Source organism: Pan troglodytes, chromosome 6 (assembly GCF_028858775.2).
Source record: "Pan troglodytes isolate AG18354 chromosome 6, NHGRI_mPanTro3-v2.0_pri, whole genome shotgun sequence".
Lineage (NCBI taxonomy): Eukaryota > Metazoa > Chordata > Mammalia > Primates > Hominidae > Pan > Pan troglodytes.
Window position 1 is genome coordinate 49,849,923 of NC_072404.2, and position 19,481 is coordinate 49,869,403.

The window sequence follows — 19,481 nt, forward strand, 5'->3', positions numbered from 1 at the left end:
ACATGGCCTAATATTATGGAGATAAGGTGACCTTTCCCATCATAGTCCAGTCCCTGTGCTGTTGCCAGAGCAGCCATCCTGAAACATTTGCTGAGATCACCCTCCTGTTAAAAATCTTTGCTGGTTCTCCCTTGTCCTCAGAGGAGCAACTCATCTCTCATCTCACTGTGAGTGGCCCAAATGTACAATTCTAACCTCATCTGCACTCTGCACCAAGTGTGAGGGAGCTATAATAGAAACGGTGGAGCTCTGGAGTCATATTGTCTGGGTTCTAAAGGAGGCTCTGCCACCCTGTCACCTAGATAGAGTTCCAGGTGTATTTACCCAGAAGCAGACTCTGTGAGTTTAGTGTGTAGGATGTTAATGGAGGAGGGACCTTGGGATTGACCCCTGAAGAACAGAGCAGGTGGCAGCTGGAGTGAGCAGAGAGAAATCAAGCTATGGTGCAGGCCTGGCATCTCTGGCAGCCCCACGGGGAAGCTTTGGAGCCAGAATGGTCTGTAAAAGTGGCCTACGTTGGTTCTTTTTTTTTTTTTTTTTTTTTTTTTTTGAGACGGAGTCTTGCTCTGTTGCCCAGGCTGGAGTGCAGTGGTGCGATCTCAGCTCACTGCAAGCTCTGCCTCCCAGATTCACACCATTCTCCTGCCTCAGCCTCTCGAGTAGCTGGGACTACAGGCGCCCGCCACCACACCTGGCTAATTATTTGTATTTTTTTTTTTAAGTAGAGATGAGGTTTCACTGTGTTAGCCAGGATGGTCTCGATCTCCTGACCTCGTGATCTGCCCTAAGTTGGTTCTTTAAAGCTCCATGTGAGTAGGTCATTGGATGTAGCCCACCGTAGAAAGGGGCATGGCCTTGGGCAAAGCTCTGGATGAGAAGACTCTGCAGCTGAGACCCTCTGAGAGGGGCTGCTGACAGCAGGTGGCTGTGAGCCAAGAGCACTCCCAGACAGCTGGAGCAACACTTCTCCATTGAAGAGGGACCTGGGGCACTACGGCATCCCCATACCTAGCCTCTCTAAGCCTCAAGTTCCTCCAGTCTCAATGGGGAGTGATAAAAAGCATTTACCTTGGGACATCAGTATGAAGTTCAATGCTCAGGCACACAGCAGGTCGCACAAGGGTGATTATTGGGTTCTTAATGCTCTGACCACTCTGAGCAACTTGGCAGCTCCTAGAACCCAACATGTTCTTTCACACCTCCAAGCCTCTGACTAGCATACTTCTCTCTCACTGGTGATGGTTTCCCAGGACCGTGTGCAACTCAGGAGCAGAGACCATGTCTTATTCATCTTTACTTCCTCCCTCTGCCCCTGGTGCTGAATGCAATGCCTTGTTAGGCAAGCAATGGGTGTATGTTGAATGAATAAAAACACAAGAGGGAAAAAGCAGTCATTCGTGACACACAGATACTCTTTCCATTGCAAAGATTTGAGATTAGCAGAACTTATTGTGTCATTTTCTAACTTAACCCTCAGGAAGCTCAGGGTTAAATTTAATTAGCAATTATAGAAATGATATAAGCCTAGCTATTTGGTATCTTATTTTCTTGTCACTCTGCATGGATTTTGGTGTTTGTATTACTGGCTCTGCTTATGAGTATTATATGTTTTTGATTATAAGTTCTCTCAGATCCCTTTTGGGTGCAGGCAGGTTATAAATCACATTTACACAAAAAACAACATTTTCTAAATCCTGGCTTCAAAAACATTTGGATATTATTATTTGATCAAAATTTATCCCTCTACTTATGAGGATTTATTTAGAGGACACAAAGCTTCCAAATGTGTTCTGAATCAACTTAACCCAATAATTTTGCTTCCATTCTGTGTGTATGAGGAGCTGTGGGAGAGACAAACAGCAAATGGGTAAACCACAGACAAGGCAATACTAGGTAGTGGGAAGTGCTAGAAAGAAAAGGACTAACTGCGGAAGAGAGAAAAGATACTTCCAATTGTGTGGTCAGGAGAGATCTCTCTGAGAAGGTGAGAGTTTAGAAATGAGAGGAAGCCAGCCATGGAAATATCTGGGTGCAGAACAGTGCTGAGAGGGAGCAGCAAGTGCAAAGGCCCTGAGGCAGAAACAAGCAGGGCTTTTTTTGGTCATTTTTTGCATATTCATTATTTTAATTTATAGCCAATACATGTGGCAAATTTGTTTACTTTGGTTAAAAAGAAACACAAAACAACTGCAGATTCCAACTAACTCTTTAGTTCTTAACTCATTTGTTGCCCTACATTTCTATAGTCTTCAGACATGATCATTGATAAGAGCGTGCTTTGAGTTGCGGTGCATTTTGTTAAAACTTTTAAAAACTTTATATAGTTTTTAACAGGTCATCTGTCACCGCTATTACAAAAAGGAAACAGCCCAGCCATGTTGTCTGGTCCATGCCCTGGAGCATTTGATCCAAACCAATTGCAAGTATTTCTCAGGACAGAGTATCTATTATTTTATGAGCCACGACCAATAAAATTCCTTTCTCCAGACTTTAGTGGAACAAATGAGAACCACTGGGGCTGGTTTGGATTTATCCTCCCCTCCTTGACCTCTAACTGGGCAGTGCTTTGGATTATTGAATCAGCTTCAGAATCAAATATCTTTGAGTTCCTTACATTTCAATGATTTATTTACCACATATTTTGAGACTCTTATCTGGGTTGCCATTTATCACATTCAAATTAAACATTCTGGGGAGAAGATGATACAGTTAAATCATTCTGCCCTTGCAGAATTAAAGAAGCATTTCCATGAGATCTAATGTAACAGCAATGCTGAGAGATAGGCAATTGAGAGATGAAAAAACAGAAGCTCAGAGAAGCTGCCCAGATCTTATAGGTGTAGAAACTCCTGACTTTGGAAAAGATGTACTTTGTCAGTAGGTTTGGTAATGGCTGTAGCTTTCACAGAGAGAAATGGTAATTCATCTTCAGAGGTCTGGTTCGAGCACTCTAGCACTGCATCACATGACTGGTTTGTTGTGTGATTGTGGACACCTTCATGCAATCTTTTTGGGTTTTGGCCAATGGTTAAGCATCTCTGAGTGATATGAACTCAGTGCTGATTTTAATACTTTGTTGGTGGAGACGAAAGAGGTCAAAGATGTAGCTCTTCATGCTGAAGAGTTTACACCACTGGATTGATCTAATTGGGGGTCTTAGATCTCCTGAATAAAAGAAATTTAACATTTTCCTTATAAGAATAAACTAAAATATTGCAGAAAATAGGAACATAGAAAGTTTCTGTTAGTGGTGATTCAGACTGAGGTTCTTATGTCATAGACAAAAAAAATAGCTGTCTGGGGTTCCTAGAGGCATGAATCACATCAGATCACCAGGATTTTTGAATGGCTGAGAGGCTTTAAAAACAATTTTAATCTTGTGCATGGAAATATTACAAAATGCATTGCCAACTACATTTCCTTCTTTTAACATTTATTATGTTTGTTACACACAAAGTACAAGTTTGTTGTAGAAAATTGTGAGACAAGCAAATAAAACTTAAATTAAAACCACATCAATCCCAGAGATTACAATGCTAATATTTTGGTACTTGTCCTCTTGCAGTTCTCCTTGGCAATGCACATATTAATAACAATAGGAGCACAGTATAAGTACTTTTTGGGGAAAGGTAATTTTTAAATTCAGTTTTTAAAAACTACATGATATATTATTACCTTTCCACACCAATAATTTTTTGTGCCTTCCTATACTTAATGAAATTCCTCATTTTCTTGATGACTCCAGGGTATTATTATGAAGATCAATTAGTCATAGTGTGACCTGCCTGGCTCTCTGCCCCCAGTCCTGTTTCTGGGGTGTTTGAGGATCTCCACCTGAGGAGCTTTGCCCCGTCAGATAAACAGTACATTCGAGCTTTTCTGACTTAGTGACCTATTCTAAGGCTCTAGGTGGCAACCAGCCTCTTCAAACTGGGTTATGATCACATTTGCTCTTGCTTGAGTTCTTTCCCTGAAAACCTGCAAGCTACATTTCCTTCCAGTCTGACAGCCTCCTCCAACCTTTAATCTTCCAACCTCCCAAGACAGCCAGCTCTATCCTAAAGGCTTGCCTCATCCTGCATACCAGGGCCAGTGGGCCCACCACATGAATTCCTGGGTCCAGCACTCTGTCTCTTTTCCCTGAGATCCGTGGCTGGCGTGGGGTCTATTCCAGTTGCCTGCCTCATCCTGGTCCACTCGCCTGCCTCGGTTCCTCTAGGTCTTCCCCCATCCTGCTGGCCCAGGTCTGAGTCTCTGTGCTGGTGCTCTCTTTCTATTGGATGACCTCCACCCTTTGCTTCAAGCTCCCAGGCCTAGAGGTTCTGTCTCTCTGAACCTCTGTTCTGTCTCTCTGTTGTATGTTTCTGTTCTGTATCTTCCCATTCTGATAGGCAGGGTCTCAGGTGTCCTTGGGTCTGCTTCTAAAAGCACCTTTTTCTCTTGTTACTTGTTAATTACAATCTTCCATGCTTTTGCAACCAGATAACCAATCTGGTTGGATCTGGGTCAGAACTTAAGTGATTTCTCTCCTTTAAATAATGTACATGACATTTTGACAAAGATTTAACCATTTATATATTATTATTATTATTATTATTATTATTATTTGCTTGCGTGTTGATTCTCAACTGCTACAAAGAGCTAAGTTGCTGGACAGAGAAATTTCTAATAGGGGAGTTGTTACCCTAGTTGTGGGTGAAAAAAAGTTTCTTACACTTTGTCATGAAATTACATAGCTGTTAGCTCAAGGGATTTGTTAAAGATATAAATAGGTTCCAGAAGAGCTTGTATAACTTTACTACAGACAGAAACTGGGTCAGTAAGTGGAAACCAGGAATCTAATCAACTGATTATAGGAATCCATTTCATAATTAGGTCATTTTTCTGCTTAAATTGGAACATGGGCATTGTCCCCTGCAATCATGCAAATATCCTTAGGTTGAGAAACACCTATACGTACAAATCAGTCTTTTGCAACTCATAGCAAAAGACTTCATTGGGGTTCTCTTGAAAGTAGCTTTGGATAGGTTGGTGAAATGTGACCCAAGGTGAAATGCCTTGTGCCTGGGGAGGAAAAAGAAGTTTTTAAAAATGGAAAGAAATGAAGCTGGGCATGGAGGCTCATGCCTGCAATCCTAGCACTTCGGGAGGCTGAGGTGGGCAGATCATTTGAGGTCAGGAGTTTGACACCAGCCTGGGCAATGTGGTGAAACCCCATCTCTACTAAAAAAAATACAAAAAATTAGCTGGGTGTGGTGGCGCCTGCCTGTAGTCCCAGCTACTCAAGAAGCTGAAGCACAATAGCTTGAACCCGGGAGGCAGAGGTTGCAGTGAGCCAAGATCGTGCTACTGCGCTCCAGCTGGGGCAACAGAGTGAGACTCCATCTTGAAAAACAAAAACAGAAACAAAAATTAGCTGGGCATGATGGCTCACACCTGTAATCCCAGCTACTCAGGTGGCTGAGGCAGGAGAATCACTGGAACCTGGGGCAGGGCAGAGGTTGTAGTGGGCTAAGATCGCACCACTGCACTCCAGCCTGGGCGACAGAGTGAGTGAGACTCTGTCTCAAAAACAAAAAGCAAAAAAGGCTGAGAAGGCTGGATGGTTGATCACAATTTTCCTGTCACTCCATGCTGTGGGCTGCCCCACAGTTTTCTCCTTTTTTAGGGGATGAGATAATCTAAGGACTTTGAGTCCACCTGTCTCCTGAATGCCACACAGTGCTTCTACCTGGGCCCACTGGAGAAACTAGTGGGTGAGCACGAGTAGAATTTCTGGTGCACACGACACGAGGAAGCGGGACTTGGGGATCTGTCAGGAAACTTGTCTCAGCGAAGTCATTACTAAATATCACCGTGAAGAGAACCAAGAAGGGAAGACTTCTAGGAGCCAAAAGGCAGGAGCAGCACTTCGGCAGCTTTTCATACTTTGCCTCTGTACAGATATTTATCATAGAAATGGATATGTGCTAATATAATAATACAAAATAGGTAAAAGACATTTCAATTTATAATGAGGTGACTTTTTTTGCTAGAATCTAGTATTCTCACACTGATGTTGTCCTTATTTTGTTACAGTTTAAAAACCTCCTGTAATTTGTAACAGAAGCAGTGCTAATCTGAAAATAAGGAGTTTTCAGAGCATCCTTCTGCTAGGCTAGCAGAGTGGCCTACATCAACATTATTAGAGATGCAAAAAGATTCCTGCAAAGGATGATTTTTATACATGTAATAATATTTACCATGTAACATAGTATGTGCCAGATACCCAACACAAATTACCGCACTTAATCCCACAACACATTGAAAAATAGATTCTATTATTCCCATTCTCAGGTGAAAAAACTGAGGTTAAATGCCTTGTCCAAGAGGCCTGGGAGCAGCTGCAATTAGAATCTGGGTCTCACTCACTCCAGGGATGACACTGCCTTCTTAGAGTATAACAAATAAAAGAGAATTTTTTAGGCCAGGTTTATACAGCTCAAATTAAATGGAGCCATGAAAATATTCAGTGGGAGCATCTATATTTCTCATGTGAATAATATGGCAATTTTTTTCCTGAGTTATCTATATTTCTTCAATTGGGTTGGGATGAATAGATCATTTCTAAATAAAACAGGAGAGCATAAAAAATGAAATGAATGGGCTCAATCCCAGTTGAAGCAAGAAGAGTAAAATACATTTCCCTGCTTGAAAGAAAACGATTCATCTATTTGAGGTTCTATAAATGCCCTCTTTCAGAAAGTCATACAGCTCTGTCTAGAAAGGCATTTTACCTCAAAATGACGAGGGCTTTCATTTTGAGAAGGAATATCCTCTCACACTCTGGCCCAAGCGAACAGTTCTCTCTGAAAACCAGGGGAGTTGGTGTTGGTGATAGGAGGGCAAGGCAGGATGGGAAAACGATGAGGAGAAACCAGCCCTGGATTTGTGTTTAAAATTTTTTTTTAAAAGAAAAAAGGAGAACGATAGTAATCATCGTGGAAAATAGCGGAGCTTGTAGACTGTCTGGCTCTACTGCAGGATCATAAAAACTGGGTGGAATTTTACCTAAAGGGCATTTAGTAATGAGTCATGCAAAACAGGAAAAAGAAATAATTTGTGCCTGTCCCTTAACATTTGAGTTAGGAGGATTGGAGCTTGAGGAAGGGAGGTGAAATGATTCTGCAGGCAGGTGGGTGCAGGGTGAAGAGCAGGGGAGGTGGTTTGAAGACAGAAGGGGAAGTGACTAGCTGAGTACATGGACTTTCAAAATGTAATAGTGACTGTAAGTCTCAAAGCAGCGGATTGATTGCTGGAGGAAGAGTAATATAGTAAAATATCTTTCCACCAGAAGAGATTTTAATGCATATGATTCTATGCCAAAATCTGTGGTTCTAGCTCCAACTTGGGCCTAACCTCCAGACAAATCCCAAAGGTCTGTTGTGTATTTCCACGAGAATGATGCGCAGCACCTAAAACTCAGCTTGTTCAAAACGGACTCAATTTCTTTCCCCCAGAGCCCTCCTACCCGATTCCTGAGTCATTCAGGCCTGGCTCCTCTCTTCACTTCTAGGTCCCATCAATGACTTATCTTACCATTTTGACTTTGAGGATCCATCTGCTTGTCCTCCTCTTTTCCACTGCTGTTGGCCTAGCTCAGGTCCTCATTTCTTCAAATTTGGACTATTGCAAGGTCATTCTTGATCCACCTCTAGCATCTTTCATGTTTAATCAATCTTCCCCACAAGGGAAAATCTCAAAGAACTACATAATTCAATTACAACGTGAGCATCAAGAGAGCTTAAAGAACTACATAATTCTGTTATAATATGAACATCAGACACTTCTATATGCACATGAATTGCCAAGAATGGCTGATTTCACCTTTCACATGATCAGAAACAATTTAATAAGGATTTCACATTGGTGTTCCTGGAATCTGAAGAGTTTCTGCCACGTTTTGAACCCAAGTTGCAAGCATGATAACCAATGTAGCCTTGGATAAACATTACAATGCTGGAGAAAGAAGGGGTTTTTCAGAAGATCTGTAGATGGGCTCATTTTTCAGAAGCCCATCTGTATTCGATATACTCTTTTTTTTTTTTTTTTTTTTCCGAGATGACGTCTTGCTCTGTCACCCAGGCTGGAGTGCAGTGGCGCTATCTCAGCTCAGTGCAACCTCTGCCTCCCAGGTTCAAGAGATTCTACTGCCTCAGCCTCCTGAGTAGCTCAGATTACAGGTGTAAACTACCACGGCCAGCTAATTTTTGTATTTGAGATATTCTTTTTGTAGTTGTTGTTGTTGAGACAGAGTCTCACTCTGTTGCCCAGGCTGGAGTGCAGTGGCACAATCTTGGCTCACTGCAATCTCCACCTCTCTGGTTCAAGAGATTCTCCTGCCTCAGCCTCCCAAGTACATGGGATTACAGGCGCCCACCACCACGCCCGGCTAATTTTTGTATTTTTAGTAGAGACAGAGTTTCACCAAGTTGGCCAGGCTGGTCTCGAACTCCTGACCTCAGGTGATCTACCCGCCTCGGCCTCCCAAAGCGCTGGCATTACAGGTGTGAGACACCGCACCTGGTCGATATTTGAGATATTCTTGAACTCCGTGTGATTTGGAGGTTGACAAACCACTCAAGGTAGAAGAGACAGAAGTGGTGGAAGCATTTGAAGCTGAGCTTGGAGGACCAGAGGACTGGGGCTCCAGGAGAAGGGGTGGGAGGTGGGGGAAGGGTGGCAGGGAGCAGCTGGTGTGAGCCCTCATGCACCATCCTGGAGACCCAGGACCCTTGGGCCTGACAGCACAGCTCAAACCCGTCCAGCAAGCAGGGGTTCCAGCTCCTGCAACACTGAATCCCCCAAATCCCTACAAGTCCCCAGGGGCATCTGGGGACAGTCTGCATTTCAGCCAGGACCTCACCTATGGGTCCTGGGAGCAAGGGGAAGCCATCCCCTTTGCCTGGAGTGTCCTGCTTGGGAAGGGCCCCCACAGCAGGGTGGCTGGGACCCCAGAGAGACCCCTCTCTCAAACCATAGCCCTTGCCTTTTTGTGACCCTGCAATGGAAATATCCCCCAGGAAGGTTACTTTGATGGGGTCAGACCGGGTAGCCCCCGCCCACTCGCTGCCCCAGACTCTTGGACAAGCTGATTCCCTCCCCGAGGCTTCACAGCCCCCCACTGCCCAAGTCTTCAGACCCCTCAGGTAAACCCTTATTTCCAAGAGCGCCCCGGCTCCCATGTCAAAGAGGGGGTGCAGAGACACACTGTGTGGGCGAGTGGAGGGCTGCCTGGTTTCCAACAGTGGTCCCCTTGGGGCACCTGTGCTCCTGCTGCAGTGGACGGCTGGGTGTCTGGAGGAAGGGCTGGGGTGTGGAGACAGCGGTGGGGCACAGCCAGCAGGGGTGGGGGTTCCAGGCTGACTCCCTCTGCATCTGCCGAGGGATGGGCTGCGAATGATTTCGGTCCCCTGATATCCACTTGTTCTTTTTCCTTTCTTTTCTCCCTCTCCTCCCCTCCCCTTTCCTTCCCTTCCCTCCTTCCTTCCTCTCTTTCTCTCTCCTTCCTTCCCCTCTCCTTCCTTCCTTCCCCTCTCCTTCCTTCCTTCCCCTCTCCTTCCTTCCTTCCCCTCTCCTTCCTTCCTTCCCCTCTCCTTCCTTCCTTCCCCTCTCCTTCCTTCCTTCCCCTCTCCTTCCTTCCTTCCCCTCTCTCCTTCCTTCCTTCCTCTTTCTTTCCTTCCTTCCTTTTCTCTTTCTCTTTCTTTCATCTTTCTCTCTCTCCCTCTCCTCTCTCTTTATTTCTTTCTTTCTGACAAGGTCTCAGGGTCTTGCTCTGTGCCCGGGCTGGAGTGCAGTGATGCAATCATAGCTCACTGCAGCCTCGACCTCCTGGGCTCAAGCGATCCTCAAACCTCGGCCTCCTGAGTAGCTGGGACCACAGATGCACACTACCATGCCCAGCTAATTTTTAAAACTTTTTTAGAGATGGGGGTCTCCGTATGTTGCCCAGGCTGGTCTTGAACTTCTGGGCTCAAGCGATCCTCCCACCTAGGCCTCCCAAAGCGCTGGGATTACAGATGGGACCCATCGCACCCAGCCCCTGTTCTTTCCCTGCTGCTTTTTGCCCTTTTTGCCCTTTTTGCCCTTTTCCCCACTGAGTCCAGCCGTGGAACTGACGCCAGCTCTCTGATTTTATCTTGTGTTTATTGGGAAATGGTGGTGCCCATCTCTGGGCCAGTCCAGACAGCTTCCCCCTAGGAAGTAAGCCGAGTTCCCACGGCGTGTCAGAGTTAAAAACAAGGACAAGAGACAGCGTGAGAGACATAAGAGAGGGGGCACGGAGAAAGACAGAAAAGCAGAGAGAGGGACACACAGGTCCCCTGCTTCCTCTTCTGTTTGTTCATTAATCAGGCTGATGTCAGGTGGCACGAGGGGCATTGGACATCATTTCATGGCTCAAGATCATTGTCCCTAAGTCTGTTTTCCCAGGCTGTCCCCTTAAGAGCTGGGCTGCTGCGGCCACACCCTGCAGTCCATGTCACCCTCCAGCCATTGCTCTCCTGTGGGTGTGCCCGGCAGAGCCTCCAGCTCTGTGCCTGCCCCCTGGAATGCCCCTAAAGCCCTCCCAGCCCCTTACCCAGCCTTCAAGGCCACACCTGTGCCCCTCCTTCATGCAGCCCCCAGATAGGATCAGGAGGCAGGGTGTGCCTCTCTGTCCCTCAAGGGCTCCCTGGTCATCTCTGTGCATGTCTAGATGCCACTGAGATGGACTCGCCTTGATGGCCGGGACTCTGTGTCTTAGCATCCAGCATGGCTAGCTGAAGTCAGTGGCTGCAGAGTGTGGGAATGAGTGAGTGAGTGAGTGAGTGAATGAATGAATGAATGAATGGGGGAGAACTGAGTGACCCGAGGGAGGCCCAGACCTGGACAGGAGCTTCTGGTGCCTCTTGTCCCTCCTTTTTTTTTTTTTTTTAAGATGGAGTCTGGCTCTATTGCCCAGGCTGGAGTGCCGTGGCACAATCTCAGCTCACTGCAACTTCTGCCTCTCGGGTTCCAGTGATCCTCCTGCCTCAGCCTCCTAAATAGCTGGAACTACAGGCGTGCACCACCACACCCGGCTAATTTTTATATTTTTAGTAGAGACAGGGTTTTGCCATGTTGACCAGGCTGGTCTTGAACTCCTGACCTCGTGATCCACCTGCCTCGGCCTCCCAAAGTGCTGGGATTACAGGCATGAGCCACCGCACCCAGACCCCTCTTGTCCACTTTTCATGGATGAGGAGGCTGAGGCCCAAGCCGGTCAGGGGGGTGCCAGGACTGGGGCTCCGACATTTTCTCTCCCAGGGGATTCTCAGGATCCCTCTCTGGGAACATGATCAGTGGCTTTAAGGGGCCAGGGGCTTTCCCTCCAGCCAGCCCTGGACTCACAGGCCCTAGAGAACCTGGAGAAGCCAGCCTCGCATGGCTGGGATTTTCATCGGGAGAATCCCACTGGCCATGTACTGGGCTCTCTCCCAGTCCCTGAGATTGGGCTCTGGGCTCAGCACTGAGCAGGACCCAAGGAAGTGGCTTAAGTCTTTGTGGCCAGGCGGTGTCTGCTGTAGAAAGCAGTGTGGCATGTGGCCGGGTGGTACTGTGGTCAGGGAGAGAGGTTGCCTGGGGCTGTCCAGGCTTCAGCCTGGGAAAGGGAGCACCCAGGGAACCAAGACAAGGTGCAGGGCTGGAGGCAGCTTTGGGCTCGGCTGTCGGGGAAGCATATTGGCAGGAGGGGCCTCCTGGATGTCTGGTCAGAGATGGCCAGGGGGCCAAGGACATATGAGAGGCAGCTGAGGGTTGCCGGGCGAGCTGCCTCACGCCTGTAATCCCAGCACTTTGGGAGGCTGAGGCGGGCGGATCACCTGAGGTCGGGAGTTCGAGACCAGCCTGGCCAACATGGTGAAACCCCGTCTCTACCAAAATACAAAAATCAGCCGGGCATGGTGGCGGGTGCCTGTAATCCCAGCTATTCAGGAGGGTGAGGCACGAGAATCGCTTGAACCCAGGAGGTGGAGGTTGCAATGAGTCAAGATCGCGCCACTGCACTCCAGCCTGGGTGACAGAGCCAGACTCTGTCTCAAAAACAGAAAAAAACAAAAAAGAGAGGCAGCTGAGGGGAGGGACAAGGGTCATTAGTCCACATGGGAGCTGGCTGAGGCTGGTGCCCAGGGATAGGGGAGCTGAGTGGGTGCAGGCCCAGGAAGTGAGCAATTGCCAGTGACACCGGGTGGAGGGATAGGTGGAGGAGTTGTTGTGAGCTCAGCTGCACAGGACATTACTCCAAATGGGGCTGAGGAGCAAGGGGGACCCCCACACTCCCCACATCCCAATGCTGAGGCATGTGGGTAGGGGGCTACCCAGGAGGGCTTCAGGGAAAAAGTGTTCTGAAGGAAGAGGCAGGAGGGTGGTGAAGGGGACATTTGGGGGCCACCCCTTCTCCAGCTGGCAAAATTGTCCTGTCCCCGCTGGGTGCAGTGGCTCATGCCTGTAATCCCAGCACCTGGGGAGGCTGAAGCGGGAGGATCACTTGAGGTCAGGAGTTTGAGACCAGCTTGGGCCACACGGTGAAACCCGCACCCCACCCCCCACCCCGCCCAATCTCTACTAAAAATACAAAAATTAGCTGGGCATGGTGGTGCACTCCTGTAATCCCAGCTACTCAGGAGGCTGAGAGATGAGAATCACTTGAACCCAGGAGGCGGAGATTGCAGTGAGCCGAGATCGTGCCATTGTACTCCAGCCTGGGCGACAGAGCAAGACTCCATCTCAAAAAAAAAAAAAAAAAAAAATTTGCCCTGTCCCCTGAGACTCAGAGGTCAGCCCCTGCAGAGTCCCTTCTGCACAACCCCAGCCCCACCCCAGCCTTAGCAGCCCTCTGTCTGGGCAGGACTTTGTGGCCCTCTCTCCAGTCTGGAGACCGGAAGGCCAGGAAGGGAGGCCAGGCATGGTGGCTTATGCTTGTAATTTCAGCACTTTGGGAGGCCAAGGTGGGAGCATCTCTTGAGCTCAGGAGTTCCAAACTAGCCTGGGCAACATGGCGAGACCCCATCTCTACAAAAAATAAAAAAATTAGCTGGGTGATGGCACATACCTATAATCCCAGCTACTTGGGAGGCTGAGGTGGGAGGACTGCTTGAACCCAGGGGTTCAAGGCTGCAGTGAGCTATGATCGTGCCACTGCACTCAAGCCTGGGTGACAGAGACCCTGCCTCTACAAAAAAAAAAAAAAAAAAAAAAAAAAAGGAAAGAAAGTTAGCTAGGTGCCTGTAGTGCCTGTAATCCCAGCACTTTGGGAGGCCAAGGTGGGAGGATCACCTGAGCCCAGGAGTTCAGTGCTACAGTGAGCTATGAAGACGCCACCATACCCCAGCCTGGGCAACAGAGTGAGACCCCATCTCTAAAAAAGGAAAAAAAAAAAAAAAAAGAAAGAAAGAAAAGAAAGAACAGGAAGGATCTAATTCCACTGGATCAGCATGAAAGTGGCGTGTGCCTCTGTATGTCCATTTTGCTTTCTCTGTCCTGCTCTGACCCAGCAGATTGGCCTCCAGGGGCTGCACCACTGAGACCCCACACTCTCTTGCTTCTCGTGAGGTGTGGCCAGTGGAGACACTGGCATGAGATCAGGGGGTGGGAAGACAGAGCCCAGTTCCCTCTGGTGGCTTCATCCTTTCACCTACAGCCCCTGCTCCTGCGGGGCCCCTCACCCATGGCTACTGCCTGCTGATCCGGGAAACATCACTCCCTCCCTCCCATCAGCAATCAGATCCAGGAGTGCTTAGGGCCCCATTACAGCCAAGTCCCAGGTCACCCTCTCTGGTCCATTCCCCTAATGCTGCCCACACCTTTGTAAATGCTCTCAATTGCCCTGTGAGACAGCGTACCATCTGTTTCCTGCCAGGGCCCGACGCATACAGGGTGTGGGCAAGGGTTTGTGAAATGCAGGGTCTTAGAGTTCACCCAGTTCACCTTCCCTTTTAAAAATGTTTCATTTTAGAGACAGGGCCTTGCTGTGTCACAGAGGCTGGCGTCCAGGGGTGCCATCATAGCTCACTGCAGCCTCCAACTCCTGGGCTCAAGCGATCCTCCCACCTCAGCCTCCATAGTAGCTGGGACTGCAGGTTCACACTACCATGTCTGGCTAATTTTTCTTTTGTTTTGTTTTGAGACAGTCTTGTTCTCTGTCACCCAGGCTGGAGTGCAGTGCCATGATCTGGGCTCACTGAAACCTCCTTCACCTGGGTTCAAGTGATTCTCCTGCCTCAGCCTCCACAGTAGCAGGGATTACAGGCATGCACCACCATGGCTGGCTAATTTTTGTATTTTGTGTAGAGACGGGGTTTCACCATGTTGGCCAGGTTGGTCTCAAACTCCTGACCTCAGGTGATCCTCCTGCTTCTGCCTCCCAAAATGCTGGGATTCCAAGTGTGAGCCACCATGCCTGGCCTTAACCACCATGCCCGGCCTTAATTTTTGTATTTATATTTTGTAGAGATGGGGTGTTGCTATGTTGCCCAGGCTGGACTTGAGCTCTTGGTCTCAAGCAATCCTCCCACCTCGGCCTCCCAAAGCACTAGGATTAGAGGTGTGAGCCATCTGTACCTGGCCTAACCATTGCTTTTTATGTAAGGGGAAACTGAGGCCCAGAGAGTGTGAGTGATCTGTCTTGGGTCACTCAGCCCCAGGGTTGGGGCTCATAGCTGTTCTGAAAAGGTTCTGGAGAGGCCAGGGCTTATCTCACAGAGGTTGGCAGCCTGTCTGCCCCATCCCCTGCCTGCCTCTCCCAGCCTGGTAGCTTCAAGATCATTTGAGCATTTCCTCCACAGCAGGAGCCGGATGCATCTGCTCCACCTAATAACCCCATTAGGGCCATTTGCGCCTCTCAGGGGCAGGCGCCTGGGAACCCAGCCAGCGCCCTCCTCCCTGACCTCTTGCCCCAGAGGGCGGGGCCCCTCCACATGGCACAGGGTGTCTTCTGGTCTCCTCTCCATCCCTCACCCTCCCCTACCTGCCCATCAGCAACACATTGCTCCTCCTGCCTGGCACCCTTCCAAGGTCCACCTGGCCCAAGTGTCCTGCTCCCTCTTCAAAGCCACCCCTCCCCAAGATGCTGCCTCTGAAGCTCAAACAGTCCATCTCCCTGACAGTTGTGTCCTCTCCTTCTCTCGTATGTGGTAGTATCACTGTCCTCCCCCTAAAGCAGTGGGCACCTTGAGGGCAGAACCTTGCCGCGGGCATCTCTGGCCCCTGGGGTCCGAGCACTGAGCGGGAATCCTGATGATAAGTGTTGCATGAGCTGGGCACAGTGGCTCACGCCTGTAATCCCAGCAGGAGGATCACTTGAGACCAGAAGTTCGAGACCAGCCTGGGCAACATAGTGAGACCCCGTCTCTAAAGAAATTTAAAAAATTAGCCAGACATGGTGCCATGTACCTATAGTCCAAGCTACTCAGGAGGCTGAGGCGGGAGGATCGCTTGCACCCAGGAGTTTGAGGCTGCAGTGAGCTATGATAACACCACTGTTCTTTCCAGCCTGGGCAACAGAGTGAGATTCCATGTCTACAAAAAAATTAAAAATTAGCCAGACGTGGTGTCATGTGCCTGTAGTCCCAGCTACTCTCAGGAGGCTGAGGTGGGAGGATCACTGGAGCCCAGGAATTAGAGACTGCAGTGAGCTATGATGGTGCCACTGCACTCCAGCCTGGGCTATAAGGTGAAACTCCATTTCAAAAAAAAAAAAAAAAAAAACAAAACTGCGCCTTTTGCCTTTTGTGTACTCTAGGAAAGGATTGGAGGAAGTGGAGGCAGAGGGCTTGAAGTCCTCCAGCCAACAGGGGGCAGGCTGGGGAGAGGGGCCACAGGGAGGATGCTTGGGTGGAAAGATAGCAAGTGCCAGCCATGCTGCCCTGTGGCCTTTGGTTACCAGGAGGCTGTCTGGGCAGGACAAGAGGAGCACCTATCTCAGGTCCACAGTCCGCCAACAAGCCCAGCTAATTTTTTGTCATTTTTGTAGAGATAGGGTTTCACCATGTTGCCCAGGCTGGTCTCGAACTCCTGGGCTCAAGTGATCCTCCTGCCTCAGCCTCCCAAAGTGCTGGGATTACAGGCCTGAGCCACCGCAACCGGCTTTGGGTCCACAGTCTTCACAGTTTCCAAGGCATGTTCACCTTGGTTTAGCCTTACTGTGGCCTTGTGGGTTCAGGGTTACCATCCTCATTTTACAGATAGGGACAGTAAGGCTGGCAGAGAGGCCTGTCCTGCCCCAGGTGACAATTTCTCTAGGATCCTGAGCCTTGCCCTGGTCCTACACGCCCTTGGGGACCTCCTCAGGAGGAGGAGCCAGGGGCAGTGGTGCAGAAAGACTACCCAGGTGTATGATGTCACAGGCAGGCAGGGAGGTGTTGAGGGCATTTATTTCTGATAGAGACTGGCACAAGCTTTGGGCTAAGGACACCCGCCCCCACCCTCATCTAGAAACAATCTCTCTCGCCAGACTTGATGGCTCACGCCTGTAATCCCAGCACTCTGGGAGGCCGAGTCGGGCGGATCACAAGGTCAAGAGATGGAGGCCATCCTGGCCAACATGGTGAAACCCCATCTCTACTAAAAATACAAAAATGAGCTGGGCATGGTGGTGTGTGCCTGTAGTCCCAGCTACTCAGGAGGCTGAAGCAGGAAAATCGCTTGAACCCGTGAGGCAGAGGTTGCAGTGAGCCAAGATCGCGCCAGCCTGGCGACAGAGTGAGACTCCGTCTCAAAAAAAAAAAAAAAAAAAAAAAAGTAAAGAAAAGAAACAATCTCTCTCAGGGTCCAGAAGCTTCAGGGCGTGTCCCAGCCCAGGCTCTGCAGCCTGGGCCAGGGAGGAGGTGGAGGGACACGTGGGCCCCTCTGGAACCCCTCAGGAAGCCCCCTCGGCGGGAGTGCTGAACGCGAGGTGCGTGGTGTATCTTCTCACACTCCCTGCCTCCTCTGGGCCTGATAGGGAAGTGCTCCTGCAGCTGTTGAAGCTTGGGAGGGGAGGAGAGAGGGAGAGATGATGGATGCTGAAGAAAGGCTCTGGCCGAGATCCCACAGCCATTGGCTAGCATGCTCTGACCCATCGCATAGGGGAAACTGAGACTCCACTGGCCGGGCAGAATTAACCAAAGGGACTGAGGCGATTCCTTCAAACCTCACAAATCTAGCTCATTGCTCCTGCTCCCCATCACTCTCCCCCTCCACCCTCCACACCTCAGGACCCTGCTCAAACATTATCTGCCTGTCTCCCCTGATCAAAACCCACTCCTGGCTCCCATAGACTGCAGGATACAGCCCAGTTCCTCAGCTAGGCACCTGGGGCCCCTGGCCTGGCCTGGCTGCATGAACCCCTCCTGCCCCTCCTGTCCCCACACCTCCCCACCCCCTTTTTAGTCACTCCCTCTCCCCCTCCTCCCCAAATCCCACCAGGGCTAGGTCTCCCCTTTTCTCTAGGAAGCCTTGTGGACACTCTCTGTGCCCCAGGCTCAGGCACCTGAGCTCTGTATGAAACCCTGACACCCCCCCTTTTTTTTTTTTTAAATGGAGTCTCACTCTGTCACCCAGGTTGGAGTGCAGTGATGCAATCTCAGCTCACTGCAACCTCCACCTCCCAGGTTCAAGCCATTCTCCTTCCTCAGCCTCCTGAGTAGCTGGGATTACAAGCACGTGCCACCACACACAGTTAATTTTTTGTATTTTTAGTAGATCTGGGGTTTCACTATGTTGGCCAGGCCGGTCTTGAACTCCTGACCTCAGGTGATCTGCGGGCCTCAGCCTCCCAAAGTGCTGGGATTACAGGCGTGAGCCACCGCACCCAGCCTGTATGGCGTCTTGAGGCAATGCTCAGAGCTTGGTGTGAAAGCAATTCACCTCCTCCTTGGGCGCCTCCCCGACTGGGGTGTCCACAGGCGGCACCCACTTGCAATCCCAGATGCTGCCACCAGGGGGTGCACAGTGCCCGCTTGGAAGGTGGGCAGGGGCAGGCGGGGAGGAACTAGAGAGGGAGGGGTTAATGCCCAAGGGCCCCGCCCCTCCCAAGAGGCATGGGCGGTCTCAGCCCGGTCCACTCACCAGCTGTATATGAGCACAGCCAGGAGGACCGTGAGGAGGACGGCCAGGAGGATAGACAGGATGGCTATGATGACCACGGTGCCCGGGCTCTGGGGGCCGGGGACAGCCCGAAGTGCCTGGGCTGAGGGCAGTGATGGGGGCCGCACAGGCGGGCAGGAAAAGAAATTTTATCTGACCGGAAGGGGCCCTTGGGCAGAATCCAGACCAATCACCGCCCTGCCTCCCCTACCACCACCCAGGCCTGGGGGAAGGGGGTGGCTGGGGGAGGGGCGCCTGCAGATTGCAAGATGGTTGGCTGCCTCTGACTGAGTGGTGAGCTGACCTGTTCCCCCAGCCCATCCTCAGTCCTCAGGACCCCCAGGCCCCAGCCCCCTGCCCCTACTGTTTGACCAGAGCCTCTGGCCCCTACCTTGCTGGAGGCGAGTGTCGCTGGACCACTTTGTTTCAGCCACGGGTCCTTCGTCATTCATCACCAGGAACTTCACCCTGAATGGGAGACCCAGCATTGGCCATGGGGGTCCCCCGGAGTCCTGAAACCATCAGACTTGGTGCCTGCAAGTCTGTCCCCTGGAGTCCCAGGCCCTGGCGAGAGCAGCCCGGGGAGGGGGCCGGAGGCTGGGGCGAAAGAGCCCAACAGAATGGGTTCAAATCTAGGTGTGACATTTCCAGTGGTGTGACGTCCCTCCCCCTCTCTGGGCTTCTGTGTCCTCATTTGGGAAAGGTAGGGGGTGAGTATTAGATCTCTCAGAACTGAACATGCGTGAATCAAGCATTTAGTGAGGGGAGACCCTGTCTGGATGGAGAGATGCCACCTGAGTGGTCCACACGGCCTGTGGGGACTGGGGCTTGAGGTGGGGAACCTTCTGCTCAAGAAAAGCAGGATAGGCCAGGCATGGTGGCTCACGTCGGTAATCCCAGCACTTTGGGAGGCCAAGGTGGGCAGATCACTTGAAGCCAGGAGTTGAGACCCACCTGGCCAACATGGTGAAACCTCATCTCTACTAAAATTACAAAAATTAGCCAGGCATGGTGGCAGGTACCTGGCCAACATGGCAAAACCAAAAATTAGCCGGGCATGGTGGCAGGTACCTGGCCAACATGGCGAAACCCTGTCTCTACTAAAAATACAAAAATTAGTCAGGTGTGTCAGATGCCTGTAATTCCAGCTACTCGTTAGGCTGAGGCTGGAGAATCGCTTGAACCCGGGAGGCACAGGTTGCAGTGAGCCGAGAACACACCACTCTACTCCAGCCTGGGTCACAGAGCAAGACCCCATCTCAAAAAAAAAAAAAAAAAAAAAAAAAAAAAAAAAACGAAGAAGAAGAAGAAGAAAAGGAAAAAAAAAAAGAAAAGAAGGATAATTCACGTAATTCATGAAG

General features: G+C 49.8%; 1 protein-coding gene across 16 annotated transcripts in view; it reads right to left on the reverse strand.

Annotated features, from left to right (window-relative positions):
* The window catches only part of LOC107973173 (uroplakin-3b-like protein 1), a 71,400-nt gene that overhangs the window by 15,708 nt on the left and 36,211 nt on the right, over positions 1–19,481 (reverse strand). For 12 of the 16 annotated variants that reach the window (XM_063814189.1, XM_063814185.1, XM_063814184.1 and 9 more), the window contains 3 exons: positions 18,512–18,588; positions 18,103–18,223; positions 16,412–17,021 (listed from right to left, as the gene is read on the reverse strand). In XM_063814189.1, coding sequence (XP_063670259.1) covers positions 16,913–17,021; positions 18,103–18,223; positions 18,512–18,588 — 307 coding nt within the window. In that variant the 3' untranslated portion in view covers positions 16,412–16,912. Of the gene's footprint in view, positions 1–9,101; positions 9,418–16,411; positions 17,022–18,102; positions 18,224–18,511; positions 18,589–19,481 lie in introns of those variants that run through there. The other 4 variants (XM_063814187.1, XM_063814182.1, XM_063814183.1 and 1 more) reach the window with 3 other exon arrangements.